Source organism: Zalophus californianus, chromosome 3 (genome assembly GCF_009762305.2).
Source record: "Zalophus californianus isolate mZalCal1 chromosome 3, mZalCal1.pri.v2, whole genome shotgun sequence".
Taxonomy (NCBI): domain Eukaryota; kingdom Metazoa; phylum Chordata; class Mammalia; order Carnivora; family Otariidae; genus Zalophus; species Zalophus californianus.
The window spans coordinates 75,052,249-75,073,296 of NC_045597.1; the positions used below are offsets into that span (position 1 = coordinate 75,052,249).

Below are 21,048 nucleotides of genomic sequence, written 5' to 3' on the forward strand. Positions count from 1 at the left end.
ATCAGATATCATGAATTTTCCAACTTTGTTCTTTTTCAAAGTTGTTTTGAATGTTCTGGAACCTTTGCATTTCCATATGAGTTTCATACTTTTTTTGAAGATGCTTTTTATCATATTAAGGAAATTTCCTCCAATTCCTAGTTGGCTGAGATTTTAAAAAAATCAGTAATGGATGTTAAATTTTGTCAAATAGTTTTCTTGATTTGATTGAGATACTAATATGATTTTGTGCCTGTTAATATGGTAAATTACATTGAATTGATTTTTTAATGTTAAACCTATCTTGTATTCCTGAGATAAGCCCCATTTGTTCATGATATCCTTTTTCTGTATAGTTGGATTCACTTTCCTAAAGTTTTATTTAGAATTTTTGCATCTACTTTCAAAAGGGATAGTGATCTTTAATTTTCCTTTCTTGTAATGTCTTTGATTTTTAATGCTGACCCTATGAAATTAACGGGGAGGACTCTTTCCTTTTCAGTTTTCTGGAAAAGTGTGCATGGAATTGAGATTGTTCTTTAAATGTTTGCTAGAATTTACCAGAAAGCCATCTGGACCTGAGGGTAGGCTAGCTAGACAGTTATTAGTTTTATTTATTTTTTCACTTATAGGTTTTATTGATCTCCCTAAAGAAATTGCTTTCAGATTTGATTTTTCTTGAATGTTTCTCTGTCTTCTGTTTCATTAATTTCTACTCTTTATTATTCCCATTCTTTTGCCTACTTGTGGTTTGATTCGCTCCTCTTTTTCTAGCTTCTTAAGGCAGAACTTGATTTGAGATCTTTCTTTTTAATACAAATGTTTAGTGCTATAAATATCCTCCAAATCTTTGCTTTAGCAGCATGTCACAAATTTTGATATGCTGCATTTTCATCTTCATTCAGTTCAAAATATTCTAATATTCTAAGTTTTCTTTTGATTTCTTCTTTGGCTCATGGGTTATCTTGAAGTGGGTTAGTTTTCAAATATTTAGGAATTTTCTGGAAATATTCCTTTGATTTATAACATAATTTGATTTTATTAGAGAACACACTTTATATGACGTGAATTTTTAATTTAATTGGGACTTGTTTTATGGCTCACATTGTGACTTATCTAATGTTAAATGTTTTGCATGCACCTAAAAAGCCTGAATATTCTGCTGTTTTGAGGTAAAGTAGTTTATAACTATCTGTTAAGTCAAGTTGATTGATAGTGTTGTTCAAATCTATATCCTTAATGATGCTTCGTTTACTTGTTCTATCAATTATTGATAGATAATTGATAGGGGGATATTGAAATCCCCACTGTCATTGTGGATTTATGATTTTCATCTTGGAAGTTCTGTTAGTTTTTACGACATTGCATTTACTTCTATTAGTTTAGCTTCATTTTGAAACTGATTTATTAGATGCATAAGCATTCGGAATTACTAGTTCCTCTTGATGAATTGACCCTTCTGTCATTCCAAAATGATTTTCCTTATCCCTGGCAATTCTCTTTACTCTGAAATCTCTATTGTCTGGTTATAATATTGCCATTCCAGGCTACTTTTGATTAGTGTTGGGTAGGGTATATCTTTTTCTTCCTCTTTAACCCATTTGTGTCTTTATATGTAAAGTGTGATTCTTCCAGGGAGCATGTAGTTGGTTTGTGTTTTGGAAATCTCTGCCTTTTAACTGGATGTTTAGACCATTTACATGTGTGCTTACTGATACAGCTAGGTTTAAATACATCATCCTTCAATTTATTTTCTATTTGTCCCAGTTCTTTTTTCCTTTATTCCAAGAATTACTTGAGTATTTTATAATTCCAATTTCTTCCTTTTAAAAAAAATTTTAGTGGTTGTTAGTAGGCACCTTCAATTTATTACTTTCTATTTTCAAGTGGTAATATACTATTTCATGTGTAGTATAAGAATTACAATTCTGAACTTCTATCTGTCTCCTCCCAATCTTTGTGCTCTTGTCAGACATTTTAATTTTACAAATGTTATAAACTTCACACTACATTAAGTTTGTTCAAGCAGTTATCCTTTTTTAATAAAATATATAACAAGAAAAATATTGTATATATATCCGTATACGTATATATGTGTATATATACACACATAGACTCATGTCATTACCATTTTCAATGCTCTTCAAACTCATATTTCCATTTGCTATAATTTCCTTCTGTCTGATGGATTCCCTTTACCATATCTTATAGCATGGATCTGTTGGTGATAAGTTTTTTCAGACTGTTTATGTCTGAAAAGATTTTTTTTCATCTTTATTTTCTCTTGCATTCATTTTGAAATTTTTGCTGAATATAGGATTCTAGGTTGACAATTTTTTTCTTTCAGTTTTTTAAAGCTTGTGCTTCATTTGCATTCTCAATGAGCAATCTGTTATCTCTGTTCCTCTGTATGTAATGTATCCTTTTTGGAATTGTGCCTTCCCTGGGGCTTTTTGGGTTCCTTCATATCTATTAGATATAACAATAAAAATATAATGCAGTATTTAGAATTTGGATTGTTAGGCTTAGGTAAGATATTGGTCACAAGAACTTTTTTTTTTTTTTTCCGGATAGGATACAGTGATTTATGAGAGACTTTCAGAAGATTCTCGCTTTATGAAGGAGACATTAACCCACCTGGAATATTTTGCCAAAGAAGGTAAGTGAACATTGTTTAGAATCTTGTTTCTTTTTGAAATGCTATTCTTAAATATTAAAATTGTAACCTGAATGCATGTCACTGATGCTTGGCCCATAGGTGGGCAAGGGGAGCTCATTCCTATATGTGACTTTGTAATGCCTTCTGTTTGCTTAAAAAATAAATGGTTCCTCAAACACACCCTGTTGAGATATTATTTTTCCTTTCTTCCTCTCTCCACCAGCAAATGTTGAAAAGTATGTTTTTACTGTGTAGTTCTTCCTTCATTCCAAAAACAGTGTCTTCAAAGACATCTATTTTCTGTTTCTATTTGTTGTAGTAGGAACTTGGCCCCTAATGGAAAAAGAGAGGTTTTTCCAGTATGTGTTGTATATTTCAAAGTTAATTACTTTGTGCATATAACTCAGAAACCTGACATAGTTGATGTTTTCCTGTCATTCTCTTCTTATCCTTCTGATTTTGACTTGTCACCCACCTCAAGAAATAAAATTCCATGAGTGAGTTTTGAATAAGAACAACACTCACTAAAAAAGTTTATAGAAGTTTTGAAAAATTGAGGTGTAATATCACATAAAAGTAAAGCTAATAATACCTGGAAGCAGTCGCTCACTTTGTCCTTCCAGTTTGTAAGCTGCTGGATATTTTGCAAGGCTGCACTTTGGGCCTTTTGCTGCCATCTTAAAATATAAGTGAGCTGTAGGCAGGTTACAACAGGTAGAAGCATATAGGAACTGTATTGTAACGGAGCTCAAAACAGAATAACAACTTCTATAGCTTATCTGTAGAGCTTTAATTTCTAGGGGAACCTCAACTATTTGAATGTTTTGCAGGAGTTAGTCTAAAATATTAGGATACAATATAATTTCTAAAATTTTTTCTTTGCAAAAATGGGACTTAAATTAATTTTCTGTTATTTTAATGATAATTTGGCTTACTTTGAAATTGAAAAACTAAAGCCTTATTCAATTCTTTCCTTCCTCCAACAAATAATTATTGAGTATTTATTGAGTGCTGTGCACTGTTCTAAGCTTCTAGGACAGAAGTGAACAAAACATAGCTCATACCCTGAAGAAATTAGCCAATAATAGATAATGTCAGGGGGTGATAAGTGCTATGGAGAAAAATTAAACAGGATAAGGGGAACAGAGTATGATGGGGGTGCTATCTCTATAGGGTGAGTTAGAGACTAAAGGAAGAGAAGGAGAATACCAGATGAAAGTATTCCAGGTCAAGGGCAGAACAAGTTCAAGAGTCTAGAAGCAAGAGGATCAGCAGAGACAGGACCGTAAGCAATGAGGAGGTGGCAGGTGGTGGGGGGAGTAAGATCAGCAAGGTAGCCGGGGACAGAGCAGGTAAGGCTGTGTGAAGGACTTCACATTCCCATGACCTCTACACTTTTGGATTTTGTTTTCAAATTCTGTACTCCTCTCTGATCACTGGTGGCTTGATCAGTTTACATTCCATTCTTTCTTACAGGGCTGAGAACTCTCTGTGTTGCCTATGCAGATTTAACTGAGGAAGAATATCAGCAGTGGTTGACGCAGTATGAAAAAGCTAGTACAGTTATCCAAGACAGAATGCGGAGTTTGGAAGAATGTTATGATAATATTGAAAAGGTAACATACCCGATATGTATTCTACATGCCTAGTTAAATATGTGAAAACATACACTTAGCAATGTTTTCATATCTTGATGTCATTTTAAAAAACTCAGTTAAAATGGGGCGCCTGGGTGGCTCAGTTGGTTGTGTCTGCCTTCAGCTCAGGTCATGATCCCAGGTTCCTGGGATCGAGTCCTGTTGCCCGATCGGGCTCCCAGCTTAATGGGGAGTCTGCTTCTCCCTCTCTCCCTGCTTGTGCGCTCTCTCTCTCTCTCTCTCTCTCTCTCACTCTCAAATAAATAAAATCTTAACCAAAAAAAGCTCAGTTAAATTGTTTTTTTTTCCTTCAGAAGTATAAAGCTATCTTATACTGAAAATTCATAAAATGGGTTTTTTAAAATATTCAAAATATTTCTTTCATTTCTGAATCATATCCTAATCACTTCAATTTTGTTACCCCTTTTTATAACTTTTCCCATCCAAAAGAAATACATGTTTATCACACAAAACTAAGCCAGAATAGTAAATAATAATCATCTGTAATATTGGGCTAATGACTAAATTCTGGTGTATAATCCTCCAACGTCTTTCTTCATATATGTGTATTGTCTATGTAGTATTCCATTGTAGGTTTTTAATACACATACATACATTTTTCCCATAAAAATTTAAAAATCTCCCCCCACCCAAAATCTCTGTCAAATGTTCCCTATAAAAACACTGCTCAGATCATAAAATTTTTCACTCTGCAATAAATTGGTAATATTTTCCATATCACTGAATATTTTTCTGTTAATTGCATAGATTAGTCATGGTATTTCATTACTTTTATTGTGCTATTCTCTGGTGCTTACTGTCCCAGGGGATCTCGTGCCCCCTAGACTATTGTCGTTGGAAGGTCATTGTGAATTTGTTTGTGGTGGCCTCAGGGATCTTGTGGCTCCTGGGCCAATTCTTATCTTAGTTTCTTGGCTTGGGTTCTTTTGTCATTTGCTTCCATGAACTCTGCATTTCATTTCTGCAGGAACATGGCCAGAACAGATTTAGACTGGGGGATTTTCTTTTCTTTTTTAAGATTTTATTTATTTATTTGAGTGAGAGAGAGAGAGCATGAGGTAGGGAGAGAGGGAGAAGCAGACTCCTTGCTGAGCAGGGAGCCCGATGCGGGGCTCAATCCCAGGACCCTGGGACCATGACCTGAACCAAACTCAGATGCTTAACTGACTGAGCCACAGGTGCCCTGATAGACTGGGGGATTTTCTTGACATCATGGGGTTCATCTTTTTTTTCAAAGTCATCTTGTTGAGAAATTAGGAACCTAACCTAGCTTCACACCAAGTGCAGGAAGATGCTGCAGGAGCCCTCATGGGTGATTATTCAGCATCTGTTGACACAGCACAGCGAAGGGACAGACTGATTTATGTAACCCTCCTCTTCCTCATGTTCCCAGCAGGTTGTTTGTGAAGAAATTTGGGCAATGGAAAATTGGCCTCTAGGGGCGCCTGGGTGGCTCAGTGGGTTAAGCTTCTGACTCCTGGTTTTGGCTCAGGTCATGATGTCGGGACTCTGAGGTCGACCTCACATCAGGCTCCAAACTCAGCGCAGAGCCTGATTGAGCCCTCTCCCTCTGCTCCGCCCCCCCCCCCCCCCCCCCGCCACACACCCTCTCTCTCTCTCAGAAATAAAATCTTAAAAAGGAAAAAAAAGCAAGAAAGGGAAACTGGCCTCTGGAACTTGAAAGATTGTATAGTTCCTTTTCAATCAAACTGATATATTTTATATTTTAGTTTTAAGTTTTAATCTGGAAGTCATAGGTGATAAGGAAGTCAAAGAGTAAGTACGTTTGCCTTTGCCAGGTCATGTGGGTGGGTGGCAAGGGCAGGGCATGGCATGGCCTTAAGCTGACTGGTTCATTCATCAGTTGAATGCTAGTCTCCAGCATGTACACAGTGCCTGGCACACAGTTGGCGTTCAGCAAGTATTAATTGAATAGATGAATGAAATATTGGGGTTGAATGTTTTAAGATCCTCTGCTTTCCAAGGAAGGTAGATAACTATGTATAATTGGCAGGGCTTGATGTTGATTCTTTTTCTTCAACTTCAAAGAGCAGTCATAAACGGTAGAAGGGCTATCATGGGCCAGTTTTTCCTATCTGGTCTTAGAGGTTTTTGACCTGGGTGAGTGCCACATTACAGATTGTCTGTATAGTCAGAGTGAGTAATGAGCAGCATACAGTGCTTGGAAGGTCTGAATGGAAATCTAATCAGTTTTAGATACTTTAACAAAGTACTATTGTACTGTTTAATAAACTACTGCATTTTCTCTCCATGACTATGAGGTTAAAATTGCAGGCATCAAAATACTCAGTGTCTGTGTTTAGTGTGACTAGGATATCTCTTTAGCCTTTGTCATTTATGCAAATGACAGGCTCTGTGATGTTAAAATCACATTGAAAATTGTCAAATATATTCATTGGTGTCCCTTTCCCCCACAGGATGTTTTCCAGTTCACCCAGGAGCGATGAGCTCCTGGGTGTTGAATCACGTGGGCCAGACTTCTGGGGGGCTGGGGACTAGACCTTGCTATTCATTACAACTCTGTCAGGGGAGACCTATCTTGAGAACTAGGTACCCCACTGAAGAAGGGTACTTCATGAAAAATGGACCCATTAGGAGGGCAAATGATACATGAGAGGATTGTTGTACATAGGTTTTGATCAGAGGGAATTGGATTTTTTTTAAAAAGCTGTATCTCTCAAGCTGTAATGGCCTGAAAGAATTTTGTTCTTCACTTTTTTTCTTTTCTTTTCCTTAAGTCTATGTCATCAATTCTAGTTTTCTGGGCTTGGAACAACTGTATGCCACCTAGAAAAACTTGTCCTTCCAGTTGTCCTTCAACTGTTATTTTTCTTACTTTATATTAGCCACCAGAGCATCTAATCTTCTGCTTCATGACTTGTGTTAATTTCCACAGTTCTAGCTGATGTTGTATTAGTTATAACTATTGTTGCAGTTAAATGGCTATTCTCTGCAGACTGTTAGGTAAATATTGGAATCTGACACCAAAGACGGGTCAGGGTCAACTAATTCTGTGAAATGATTCTTATAGATAATTCCATGTACGTTGTTATGATCCTACTTGTTTTCAGTTCTAGGGAGGTATTTTCTGATCATCTTAGATCTTGAGGCCAGGAGTACTTCTTTACCTCTTGAATATATTTCCTTTGGACACTCATAGATTTAAGTTTCTTTCCTATTGGGTAAGAGTAAGAAAGACAATGTCTACATTTGTATCAATAGTCATTAAGTACATCATAACTTAGAGCATAACTGCTAAAGTAATTAACTTACTTTTTTTTAAGATTTTTTATTTATTTATTTGAGAGAGAGAATGAGATAGAGAGCATGAGAGGGGAGAGGGTCAGAGGGAGAAGCGACTCCCTGCTGAGCAGGGAGCCCGATGCCGGACTCGATCCTGGGACTCCAGAATCATGACCTGAGCCGAAGGCAGTCGCTTAACCAACTGAGCCACTTTCATGTTGCCAGGGTCACTCTATTGGTAAAACATAAATTTGACATACTGGCTGATTGAATTAGACTTTGAAGCATTCCTTGTTTATTTTTTTTTCTTAATACAACAGCTTTATTGAGAGATAATTCACATACCCTACAATTCTCCCATTTAAAGTATATAAGCTACAGTTTTTAGTATATTCAGAGAATTGTAAGACCGTCACCACAGTTAACACGGAATATTTTAAACATACCCCCCCCAAGCCCTATATCCATTAGTCTTCACTCTTTGTTACCCTCCTATTCTCTCCCCCAGCCCTATGCAGCCACTAATTTACTTCTAGTCTCTATAGATTCACCTTCTCTGGATATTTCATATAAATAGAATCATAAAATAGGTGGTCATTAGTGACTTGCTTCTTTCACTTAGCTTAATGTTTTCAGGATTCACCCATATTGTAGCATGTACCAGTGTTTCATTACTTTTCATTGCTAAATAGTATTCCATTGCATAGATACCTGATTGTTTATCCATTCTTCTTTTGAAGGACATTTGGATTGTTTCCACTTGGTTATTGTGAATAATGCTTCCATAAGTAATCATACAAGTTTTCATGTGGACACATTCTTTAATTTATCTTATGCATATACCTGGGCGTGAAATTGCTGGGTCATATGGCAACTCTATATAACCATTTGGGAAGCTGCCAGACTAGTTTTCCAAAGTGGCTGCACCATTCTACATTCCTACCACCAGTGTTTGAGGGTTCCATTTTTTTCACATCCTTGTCAACACTTGTTACTATCTGTAACTTATTATAACCATCCTAGTGGGTATGAAGGAGTATCTCATTGTGATTTTAATTCACATTTCTTTAATGGTTAATGATGTTGAACATCTTTTCATGTGTTTTTAGATTATTTGTATATCTTCTTTTGGAGAAGTGTTGGCCATTTTTCAATTAATATATTAATATATACCTATAATAGTACATTCATCTATTTCTCTTTGCTGTTCCATGAGTTCTTGTCTAATATATTTTGATGCTCTGTTGTTAGGTGCACTGAAGATTGTTACATCTTCTTAGAAAACTGACTCCTTTATTATCATGCAATGCCTCTTTTTATTCCTAGTAATTTTCCTTCATCTGAATTCAGTTTTGTCTGAAATTAATATAGCTACTCCAGCTTCTTTTATTAGTCTTAGTATGTGTATCTTTCTCCATCCCTCTATATTTTTAATTTTTATTTATTTAAATTCAATTAGCCAACTCCATCCTTTTATTTTAATCTATCTGTGTCTTCATATTTAATGTGTGCTTCTTATGACAACATAGAGTTGTCTTTTTTTTTAATCCACTCATACAGTGTCTGTCTTTTAATGGGTATATTTAGATCATACATTTTTACAGTTATTACTAGTTTAATACCTTTCATACTTGTAACTATTTTCTATTTGTACCCTTTCTTATGTGTTTTCTTTGTCTTCCACTTTTTTTTCCTGCCTTGTCTGGTTTTTAACTGATCTATTTTCTCTCCTTTCTTAGCATTTCAATTATACCTCTTTTAAAAATGTTTTTAGTGGTTGTCTTAGAGTTCGCAATTTACATTTACCACTAAATTGTCCACTGTCATATAATACTATACCATGTCATGGGTAGGACAGTTACCTTACAACAGTATTTCCACTTCCTCTCTCCAATCTCTTATATTGCTGTCATACATTGCATTTGTCCATAGCCCATAATCACCTAACACATCATTGCTATTATATTTTGAAAAAACCATATCTGTTAAACCAATAAGAAAAATAAAAGATATCATTTAATCCTTATTCATTCCTTCTTTAATGTTATTCCTTTCTCTTCTCTATGTATATCTGAGTTATTAATCTACATTATTTTACTTCTCTTGAAGAACTTTTAACATTTCTTGCAAGGCAGGTGTGAGAGCAACAAATTTCCTCAATTTTTGTTTGTCTGAGAAAGCGTTTATTTCTCCTTTACACTTGGAGAATAATTTCACTGGATACAAAATTCTAGCTTGGTGTTTTTTTCCTTTTAACTCTTTAAGTATTTCACTCCACTCTGTTCTTGCTTTCATAGTTTTGAAAAAGAAGTCCAATGTAGTTATTATCCTTGTTCCTGTAGAGGTGAGGGTGTTTTTGTTTTTGTTTTTTTTATCCTCTCTGGCTTCTTTCAAGATTTTCTTTTGAAAACAGTTTGCACAGGAAATGCCTAGGTGTAGATTTTTGGGATTTATCACGATTGGTGTTTTTTGAGGTCTGGGTCTAATTTTGATGTCTGTGATTAATATTGGAAAATTCTCACCAATAATTATTTCACGGATTTTCTGTTCCTTTCTCTCTTCTATTTCTGGTATTCCCAATCCATGTATGTTATACCTTTTATAATTGCCCCACAGTTCTTGGTATTTTATTTTATTTTTTTCATTCTTTTATCTCTTTGTTTTTCATTTTGGGAAGTTTTTATTGACATATCTTCACATTCACTAGTTATTTCCTTGGGGATGTTCAGACAACTGATGAGCCCATCAGAAGCATTCCTTATTTATGTTACAGTGTTTTTTTTATTGCTAACATTTCCTTCTGATTCTTTCTTAGAGTTTCTATCTCTCTGCTTCCATTGTCCATCTGTAAAAAGTAAACATGTCATTTACTTTTACCACTAGAATCTTTAGCATATTAATCATAGTTATTTCAAATTTCTAGTCAGGAAATTCCCAAATTTCTGTCATATCTGAGTCTGAGTCTGATTCTGATGTTTGCTCTGTCTGTTCAGACTGTGATTTTTGTCTTGAGCTCCCCTATAACTTTTTGTTGAATGCCACACATGATGTTTTGGATAAAAGGAATGAGGCAAATTGGCCTTTTGGGTGAGGTTTCATGTCTCTCTGACTAGAAGTGAGGCTGTGTTTACTATTTGCTGTAGCTGTGATATTAGAGGCTAAAATTGCATCTAGTATTCTTGTTTTCATCCTCCGGCTATCTTCAGGTTTCCCTAGAAACTCCTTCTTAAACAGGGTCTGAGCCTTACACTTCTTTCATCAGCAATCCCTTATATTCATGCAAGAGACAGACCGATGTGGTAAGGTGAGGGAGAGGAGATCTATGGTTTAGCCCTTGATTAGATCTCAATCTTCTATGAGTCTGAGTTCTGTATTTGTCTTCCCCCATGTCGAAAACTAGAAGGTGCTGGAGATGAGTATTTCCCTTCCCTCAGATTGACAGGCTCTGGTAAGTCCAAGTTGATAAGCCTCTGATAAGATAGTTTCCTTTGAGTACAGGCTTTTGTGAGAGAGCAGAATAATCTGGGAGTATTTCAAATGTTTACTTTCCCCCTCCTCTTGACATAATCAGGAAGGGATCCCTTTTATTCCTAGTTAGCTGTGTGTTTTTATCATGAAAATGTTTAAAGCATTCTTTTAAAAATCCATGTTTCATACCCAGAAACATAAATCATTATTGAAAATACTTTTTGCTAGCTGTGGGAAATTTTACATTAAAATCCAAAGTTTTAATACAGAAATATCTTGAAAGTATTATAGTAGAAATAGCCCAAAAATAGAATAATGAAGATAAAGAATGTCTAATAAGATTGATATACTTGAATATTTAGCACTTAAAAATTCAGCTGGTCATTGAGAAGACTAAAAATTTTATGGTTATTTTAAAGTTTAATTTATAGTTTATATATGATAGTATCTCAAATTATTTCAATTCTAATTATCAGCACAGAATCAGCTTACTTTATATCTTAATTTCATTTTAACAACTAATAGCAATGTAAAAAACCCTTGAATGTTTAGGTTGTTCTGGCTTCTGGGAAACAACTTATGCTTTATAGAAACCTTTTTATCTACCATAGAGCTTCTGCTTGAATCTCCACAGTGATAGGGAAATAATTCACATTAGGAACAAAAACTATAAACTATCTGATGCTATGAAATTTATGGAGAAAATATGAAATTTCTTGTAAGGACTTACATAAGTGGATAGGTGTATTCAATATATAGAAAACCGCAGTATAATAAATGTGGCAATTCTCCTCAAAGTCATTTATAAATTCAGTGTAATACAGGAAATAATAAAGGAAATGCATATAATTCCCAACAGGATTTTTATAGAACTTGAGCAGTTTGTTCTAAAATTCACACAGAAGTAGGAGGAAGCTGAGAATTATCATGATACTTTTTTAAGAATAATAAAGGAAGGGGGCTTACCTCTCTAGATTTAATTGCCTAATTATAATCTGCTAGATACTCTTTTTTAAGATTTTATTTATTTATTAGAGAGGGAGGGTGGGGTGAGTAGGGTGGGGAGGGGTAGAGGGAGAGGGACAAGCAGACTCCTTGCTGAGCAGGGAGCCTGATGCAGGGCTGGATCCCAGGATCCCGGGATCATGACCTGAGCAGAAGGCAGACGCTTAACCAACTGAACCACCCAGGCACCCCCATGAGCCTATACTCTTTAACTATCATGCTACACTGCCTCATGCTGTAGCAAAATAGGGACAAATAGACCAGTGGAAGAGACTAGGAAGAAAGTGTGTGTGTGTGTGTGTGTGTGTGTGTGTGTGTGTGTGTGTGTGTGTGTGAGACATGTATGGGACTTTACATAATAAGTAGACTGCATAACATTTGTCAAAATTTGCCCATTTATGCCATATTAAAATGTTTTTTATCTTTTTTTTTAAAGATTTTATTTATTTATTTGACAGAGAGACACAGCGAGAGAGGGGACATAAGCAGGGGGAGTGGAAGAGGGAGAAGCAGGCTTCCCATGGAGCAGGAGCCTGATGTGGGCTTGATCCCAGGACCCTGGGACAATGACCTGAGCTGAAGGCAGACGCTTAATGACTGAGCCACCCAGGCGCCCCATTTTTTTTTATCTTAACTAGTAATAAAAAATATCTCTTTCAAAAATATATCTAGAAATTTCTGCTTCTTGGAGCCACAGCCATTGAAGATCGCCTTCAAGCACGTGTTCCAGAAACAATAACAACTTTACTGAAAGCAAACATAAGAATATGGGTTTTGACAGGAGATAAACGAGAAACTACAATTAACATAGGTAATAGATATAAAGTTTTAGAAAATCTGTTTGGACAGGTATTCTAAATATATCCTGGTATCAAGAATGAATGATTGAACTTCCTTCAAGTAGTTGTTTTATATGCCTTTGGGTAAATGGAGTGCAAAGGAATCTTGCCATCACATGGCAGGAAATTTGAGCAAACTAAGCAAAGCAAAGAGTCTGTCTCCTTCACACTGTTGAAATATAGACTGCAGAATGCTTACATGAGTAATATGTATGTTTCTTGTTCCTTTCCTTTGATATTTGAGGTTATGGCATATTTTCCCTATAATGTATATACCTATATTTGTATTATGTATGTTTATTCATAAACATTTTGATTATTAGTGAGAATATTCAATTGTTTTTTTCTTTTTAAATTTAAATTCAATTAGCCAACCTGTAGTACATCATTAGTTTCAAGTGTAGTGTTCAATAATTTATCAGTTGCATATAACACCCAGTGCTCATCACATCATGTGCCCTCCTTAATGCCCATCAACAAATTACCTCTTCCCTCCACCCCCTTCTCCCTCCAGCAACCCTCAGTTTGTTCCCTACAGTTAAGAGTCTCTCATGGTGGGTTGCTGGAGTGGTGGGGGGTGGGAGGGATGGGGTGGCTGTGTGATAGACATTAGGGAGGGTATGTGCTATGGTGAATGCTGTGAATAGTGCAAGACTGTTGAATCACAGACCTGTACCTCTGAAACAAATAATACATTATATGTAAAAAAAAAAGATAACAGGAGGCGAAGAATGAAGGGGGGGAAATCGGAGGGCGAGATGAACCATGAGAGACTATGGACTCTGAGAAACAAACTGAGGGTTCTAGAGGGGAGGGGGGTGGGAGGATGGGTTAGCCTGGTGATGAGTATTAAAGCGGGAACGTTCTGCATGGAGCACTGGGTGTTACACGCAAACAATGAATCATGGAACACTACATCAAAAACTAATGATGTAATGTATGGTGATTAACATAACATAATTAAAAATATATATATAAAGAGTCTCTCATGGGGGGAAAACTGGGAAGTCATCAGAGAGGGAAAAAAACAATTGTTTTTTTTCAATGTCTTTTTTTTTTTTTGCCTTTTTTCCCCTTTTACTGTATGATTGTATCTTAGAGTTGAGATGTGCAGAATAGGAGTTGAAAAGTCAATTGTTAGCTGTGAATATTCATGTTTTGATGGTGAGAAGGAATTGAAATTATTATGTTTTTCATAATCATCATGGTAGTCAGCTCCAGTTAGACTAACATATATGATAAAACAAGTCTGTATGCGCCAGACACCACCTTTAAATGTTGTCTCCACTCATTTGTTTATTCTACATTCATTCATTTAGTGAATATTGATCACTTGCTAGGTACCAGGAAAATCTAGGAGCTGGGAATGAAAACCTGAGTAATAGTCTCTGTCCTTATGAAACTTATATCCAAGTAGAAAAGATAAAATTAATAAGCAGATCACTGTGTTTTGTAATATTGCAATCAGTGCTAAGAATAAAAACACAGCAAGGCATAGCAAGAGGTAGACAAGCTAATCACATAGAACACCTCTAAAGAAGGTGACTTTTGAAGCAGAGACCCAAATGGAAAGAGGGAGCAAGCATTGAAAGGATCTCTGGGATGAGTGTTCCAGGCAAAGATTATAGTGAGCACATTGGCCCTGGTGTGGGGATGTGCATATTCGAGGAACAAATGAAAGGCCGGAGTGGTTGGAATATGGGGAGGAAAGCAAAGAAGATAGGAAATGAAAGCTTGTCAGGCCACAATAAGAAATGTGTATGGTTTTAAGCAAGAGAGTAATATGATCTAGTTTATATTTTAAAAACAATCTCTTGGTTCTTGTATGGAGACTAGGCTGAATGGAAGTCAGGAGATCAGGTAGGAAGCCTTCATAAAAGTCTAGACAAGAGATGCTGGTGACTTGTACTAGGATGTGATGGGGCATGTGAGAGAAGGACTAAATCTGGGGTCCATTTGGTAGGTTGATCTGTCAACCCTCACTGATGAGGGTGTAGTGAGTGCAGATGAGTCTTTCAGAATTTTGCTGTGAAGGGGAGCAGAGAAATAGGGTGTAGCTGGAAGAAAACAGTCAGTGAAGGGTTGGCTATTTTTGAAGGATCTGCTTAACCTCTCTAAACATCAATTTTCTTGTCTGTAAAATGGGGATAATAATAGTTTTGGCCTCATATCACTGTTGTAAGGACACCTTGAGGTAATCCCTGTAAAGAGCTTAGCTTGGTGTGAAGCACTTACAAGTCCTTCATGAATGCTAGATGTTAACATAACTATTAAGGACTCACCAAAGGAGTCCAACCATGATGTAGTCACTCATTTATCCCCCTGGCAAATTTTGAGAGCATACCATGCTCCTTTTGCCAGGTCTCCCCTATTTCGGCTTTAGTGTGACTTGCTATGCTTCTTGGTAATCATGAACTCAGCAACCACTGTAACTTGGTGTATATCCTGTGAAGGGGCTCAATGGACAGAGCACCACAGAGGAGGATGATTGCTCTCTCATCACCTTCCTAAATTGCTCCCAATCCCTTTTTCCAGACCCACAAGCAGAGGATTGTTTTTCCTGAGCCTCTGGCTGTCTCCTCAGCTGGGGACTGAAACCCAACCTAGATGAGACACAGCCATTGTTGTTGGTAGGGGAATTTTTATCCTTATTGAATGAGACCTATTTTTGTTAGTAGAAGTCTCTAATTCACTTGAAGGATTCTTTGCTGAGAATAACTGGATTCTTAGATAACTGCTATATCTAATTGCACTCATTAAAAAAAATTGTTTAGTAACTGTGGTGGACTTGAAGGAAGAAAGGAAACAATCTCTCCAGTTTCTTAAAGCAGGGCTTGCAAACATCTGGGAGAACCAGGCAGGACAAGAGTGAAGGGCAATGTCCACAAGGGGATGCTGGTCCCTGAAGGGGCAGCCAGTACATCCTTGCCTTTTGGAAATGTCTGCAATTGGCACAGGGTTTTTTTTTTTTATTTTTTAAAAAAATTTAGGGTGTAGAGGGGCAGAGAGAGAGAGGGAGAGAGAGAATCCTAAACAGGCTCCACACTGGGCGTGGGGCCTGAGGTGGGGCTCAATCTCACAACCCTGAGATCATGATCTGAATGGAAATTGAAAGATGGACACTTGACTGATTGAGGCCCAGGCAACCTAGGTTTTTAGTTTTTAAGAGATAATTGGGAATTCTGTCTCTGATATGAAATATCCTGATGCACAGATGTTGACTTAAATGTATAAAACTTTGTAAGGGCAAAGCAAAACATGTCTGTTGGCTGAAGGCAGCCCACAGTCCCCTGACCTCTTTTGAATACTGGGTCCCAGCTTAAATTTTATCATCACCCCTTAGAGGCTACGCCTGCAGAGACCAGCTAAAAGATGGAGTCCATGAACTTAGTATAAACTGAAAACCGTGCTGACATAATTTGTTTTCTTAGAAGCTCTCTGAGCTCTAGCTTTTTCCAAGAAAAACAATAGCCTTTGGTTAGAGAGCTCTCATGTTACTTTCATGGTTCAAATGTCTGGGGGATGGATTCAAAAATAAAAAGATTGAGCTGTGTCTGAGAGCTGACATCTTTATATCTTTGGAAGACAATGTAGAGCACAGTGGTTGAAAATCAGACTGTAGAGTTACCAAGGACCCTGTTGTGAGCCTGAATCTCCTGCCTCTATATTTATGAGCTTGTGCTTTTGTGGGCTTTTCTAACCCTCAATTTTCTCACTAATGAAATGGAGATAACCATGATAACTCTGGTGGTTGTGATGATTAAGTGAGATATGTATGTGAAGTTCTCTCTAAAGTACTGGACACAGTAAGGGCTTTGAAAAGTTGGCTGCTGCCTTTATGAATGTGGTGACAGTTATTATCATCAGCTCTCCTGGAGCTCAAGTTGGCTAATGTTTTTGTGGCTAAAAGACTAAACATAGTCTTGATTCTGATTACAAAATTTGACTAAGGATTTGGCAGGAGGGTGACTTTTAGCAATCAGTATGTCAAGACTGGTTTTTGACAATGGTCACTAGTGACTATATAAGGACCACTGTCACATTTTTGCCTATTTTCTAAGACTACTAGTTCTATTAACTTCTGAAACTTTCTGACAACATGATTCAACATGATCTGCTGCTTCTTGACCTCAGCAGCATTTATACTATTATATTTCACTTACCAATATGCTGGGTTTTTTTTCTTTTTTGCATTAGCTTTGATTCCTTAGGTTTTAGAGGCTTATCATATATCTGTTGTAAATCTTCATTTGCACCCAACATAATGCTGGGTACGAGCAAGCACTCAGTGCTTGCATAGTGACTGGATTTTCATCATAATATATGGAGACCTTTGGCTTTGTCTATAGAGAGCCAGCAGCAGCAACAACAGCTTCAGGAGAAAGGAAGTTTCCTCGTGGGGGCAGCTCGAGAACCCACAGTGGGCTGGCTTGTCTGTGTCCAGCACAAATATGAACTCTCCAACCTGGGGGTTGGTAGAGAAACTGCCAACCTTAGACAGTTAACTTTGTCAGTAACTTACCACAAAATGAAGGTGGACACATGAACATTGCAATAAAACATATCAGGAAATCTTTAGAATTCTTTGAAAAGTTTAGAATCTCTGGTTTTGAAAAACCACTGCAATAGGGCAAAAAAAAATCCACAGGCTTTGAAATAGAAATTAAATTTAAAGACCAGTACATTCTGGGGGCAGGGGACACTGTTTAAATAGGAAGCATCAGATGAACCAATAATTGATGAAGAAGACCATTTAAAAAGTGATTATCTCCTGTAATTGGATAGACTGCAATAGAATACATAAATAGGTATTTTGAATTATATAAAAATCATGAAGCTACTTTTGCTTTTCTGTATGATGTCCACAAGTTTCAGGAAATTTCAAAGGAAATATTAAAATGATAGTGTATAAATTTACATTTAAATTAAATTCCAATTTACATGAAACTGATTTATATGAACAGTTAGTTTTAGAAAATTTGTTCCATAGGAATCATCAGTTACAAATGTACAAAAATTTAATTTTCAAAATAATATATCAGAAATTCATCACAATATCCTCACAGCCTATAAAAAAATCTTAAAAGCTCTAGTAATAGTTACATCAGAAAGATGATGCTCAAAATTAAAAATGGTCAAAAATTACAATCTTACATTTTCCAAGAGTGACAAACATTGCTTTCAATTACATATATTGTTTGAAAATAAAGTTGCTAAAAGTATAAGTTTTGATGATCGAATAAATGAATTTGCAGAAGTGTAAGAGAAAAATCTAATGATCCAACAAGATATCACATTAATAAAGTTTTATTTTTATCGCATTATATAAGATTATGGCACCAAAACTATATATTTTTTGCAATTTGTAAGTTTATGTTGTTTTTTGTCTATCACCATTACCCCTGTTACATTTTCTAAGTATAAAATATTTTTAGAGAAAAACTTTCTATTTTAGAATCTATAATGGCATTCTGTCCTCCCCCCTCCCCCTGGTTTTTGAATAAGGGACCCCATACTTCCATTTTGCTGAGAGGATGGCTGGGGTGAGAGAGGAGAAGATGAACCAGCACTCTGGAGAGCAGGTCTCCTGGATTTGTGGACAGATGCCGAATTAAACACCCACGCACTATCTTCTTAGGACAACCATTAGTTCTCAGAGACAAAAACTGAACCTGTAAGAAGGAAGAAAAATACTATCCTAACTCACTCAACATTTGCAGGGCTCTCTTCTTACACTCAAATCACTACTTCCTATTATTTTCACAGTGGGGTTAATTCCTTTCATTTATCCAGCAGCCTTCCTACTGTGCCCCTTTGAGCCTATAGGAGGAAAAGAAAGTGACATTTTTGGACTGTTAGTAGATGTTTCCTCAGCTTCATAGAATTTAAAATGACTGCTTTTACAAAGACTCAAACTTTTTTGATAAGGGTTCATCTATCTCAGAGATAGTTTCATTCTTGTAGATACAGATGTGATTTTCTATTTGCGCCCTCATAGGCTAATCCCGTATTTACAAAAATATTCTCAGTCTAGTTTCTAAAGTGAGAATGACTTAGTTTTCAAACTGGAAAATGCTCTCTGAGGTGTCTCACTGGATCATCACATTGAACGTTATTATGAGCATTGGGTGAGTTTATTTCCTTCAATCCTACCTAGGATTTTATGAGTACGGTAGACATAATGCTGTTGATATAGCAGCTTGATACAACAAAACTTGATACAGCAGTCTTCCTCAAGCCTTGGAATTGTTATAAAGCATGAATTGAATCTCATGTCATATAAAGATAATAAAAATAAAAATCCACAGACATTTAAAAGTACAGAGTTAGCCATTAGTTATATGCACCTTCCCAACCATTTCTATTTAGGTTGCCAATTAAGATTAAATGAAGCAATGTTTCAACTTTTTCAATCTACAACCTTTTGCTCAGTATTTGAGATGAGCTACTAGGCTTTGACCTAGTCATAAAGCAGAGACTCTGATGAAGAAAATGTATAAATAGATGTCTTACTCTAAAAAATGAACTCATGGAAGGCATTGAGTCTTCAAATATGTGACATGTTTATTTCTCTCTTGATAGCATATTCCTGTAAACTGCTATCAGCTCACATGCCTCATATTCAATTGAATTCAAACTCATTTGAGGTAAGTGATTTTTAAAAATTTGATTTAATATGAGTGTAACCAATTTGTTACTTCAGTGTTCCCCCATACCTTAAAATCTACATAAGTTGCCTTGAACTCTCAAGTCCATTAGAACATTACCTCTGGTCCCCATTTCTTGCCTCATTCTTAGGCTAGTCCTTTATCACCCCTGCTTCTGACATCATACCAAATCCAACACTCAAATCTTTGATTTTAAAAATGCAAAAAAAAAAAAAAAAGAAAATATGTGTAAATAGCAGTCTTTATCAAAAGTTTGAGTAGATAGGTGGCATTTACATTGAAGGAATGAAAGGATTTTGTAATCCAATATTGAACCTCCTTGCCCTTAAAAATTAAATGGTTACAGCCATTTATTTTCTGTTAAATATTTTTTACTGTGTAATTTTCTTATCATTTAAAAAATTTTAAATAGATTTCATCTATTCCTTTTCAGTCTTCTTTTTTAAAATGTAGATCTCAGTTTCTGACATATATCATAATTATTCTCCATGAAAAACTTTAAAAATATTTCTTATGGGGCAGATCAGCTGGCATTGAATTTCCTCAGTTTTTGTCTGAGAAAAATCTTTATTTCTCTTTCACATTTGAAGGATAATTACACTGGATATAGAATTCTAGGTTGGTGTCTCTTGTTCCTTCAACACTTTCTTCTCAACTGTATGGTTTCTGATGAGAAGCTTGCTGTTTTTTACTTTATTCTTCCCTTTAGCTTCTTTCAACATTTCTTCTGCCTTTGATTTTGTGGTTTGAATATGATATGCATAGGTGTAAATTTTTTGGTATTTATCCTGCTTGGTGTTTTCTAAGTTTCCTGGGTCTGTAGTTATGTGTTTGCTATTAGTTTGGGAACATTCTTAGTCATTTGTACTTAAAATTTTCCTTCTGTTCTCTTTCTCCTCTCCTTCTGATATTCCAATTAGCTGTATGTTAGACCTTTTAAATTGTCCCACAGTTCTTGAATATTCCATTCTGGGATTTTTTTTTCTAATTCTTTTTTTTCCCTTTATATTTCAGTTTGGGAAATTTCTGTTGATTTATCTTTAAGCTCATTAATTTTTAGACTTTGTGCAGTCTATTGTTGGGCCCAATAAGGGCACTCTTCATTTCTGTTAAGTGTTTTTTTCTTTTTTATTTCTAGCATTTCATTTTTATTCTTTCTTAAGTGTTTCTCTCTGCTTATCTTCCCCATTTGTTCTTTTATGTTGTCTATTTTTCCATTAGAGTCCTTAACATGTTAATCATAGCTTATTTTAAATTCACTGTCTGATACTTCAAAAATGTGTGTTATCTTTGAATCTGGTTCAGATGCTTGCTTTAGCTCTTCAGACAGTGATTTTTCTTGCCTTTTAGCAAGTCTTGTAATTTTTGTTGAAAGCTGAATGTGATGAATGTGGTAAGAGAAATTGTGGTAAAGGCCTTTAATGTGAAGTCTTATGGTAATCTGGCTGTATTTAATGTTTGCTGCAGCTATACACATGAGAAGCTCCAAATTCCTCTAGTGTCATTGT

At 35.9% G+C, this 21,048-nt stretch overlaps 1 protein-coding gene across 13 annotated transcripts in view; it reads left to right on the forward strand.

Annotated features, from left to right (window-relative positions):
* LOC113919824 (phospholipid-transporting ATPase IB-like) overlaps window positions 1-21,048 on the forward strand; it is a 237,857-nt gene that overhangs the window by 114,680 nt on the left and 102,129 nt on the right. For all 13 annotated transcript variants that reach the window (XM_027589591.2, XM_027589588.2, XM_027589592.2 and 10 more), the window contains 4 exons: window positions 2,554-2,638; window positions 4,115-4,254; window positions 12,706-12,844; window positions 19,455-19,519. In XM_027589591.2, coding sequence (XP_027445392.1) covers window positions 2,554-2,638; window positions 4,115-4,254; window positions 12,706-12,844; window positions 19,455-19,519 — 429 coding nt within the window. The remainder of the gene's footprint in view (window positions 1-2,553; window positions 2,639-4,114; window positions 4,255-12,705; window positions 12,845-19,454; window positions 19,520-21,048) is intronic.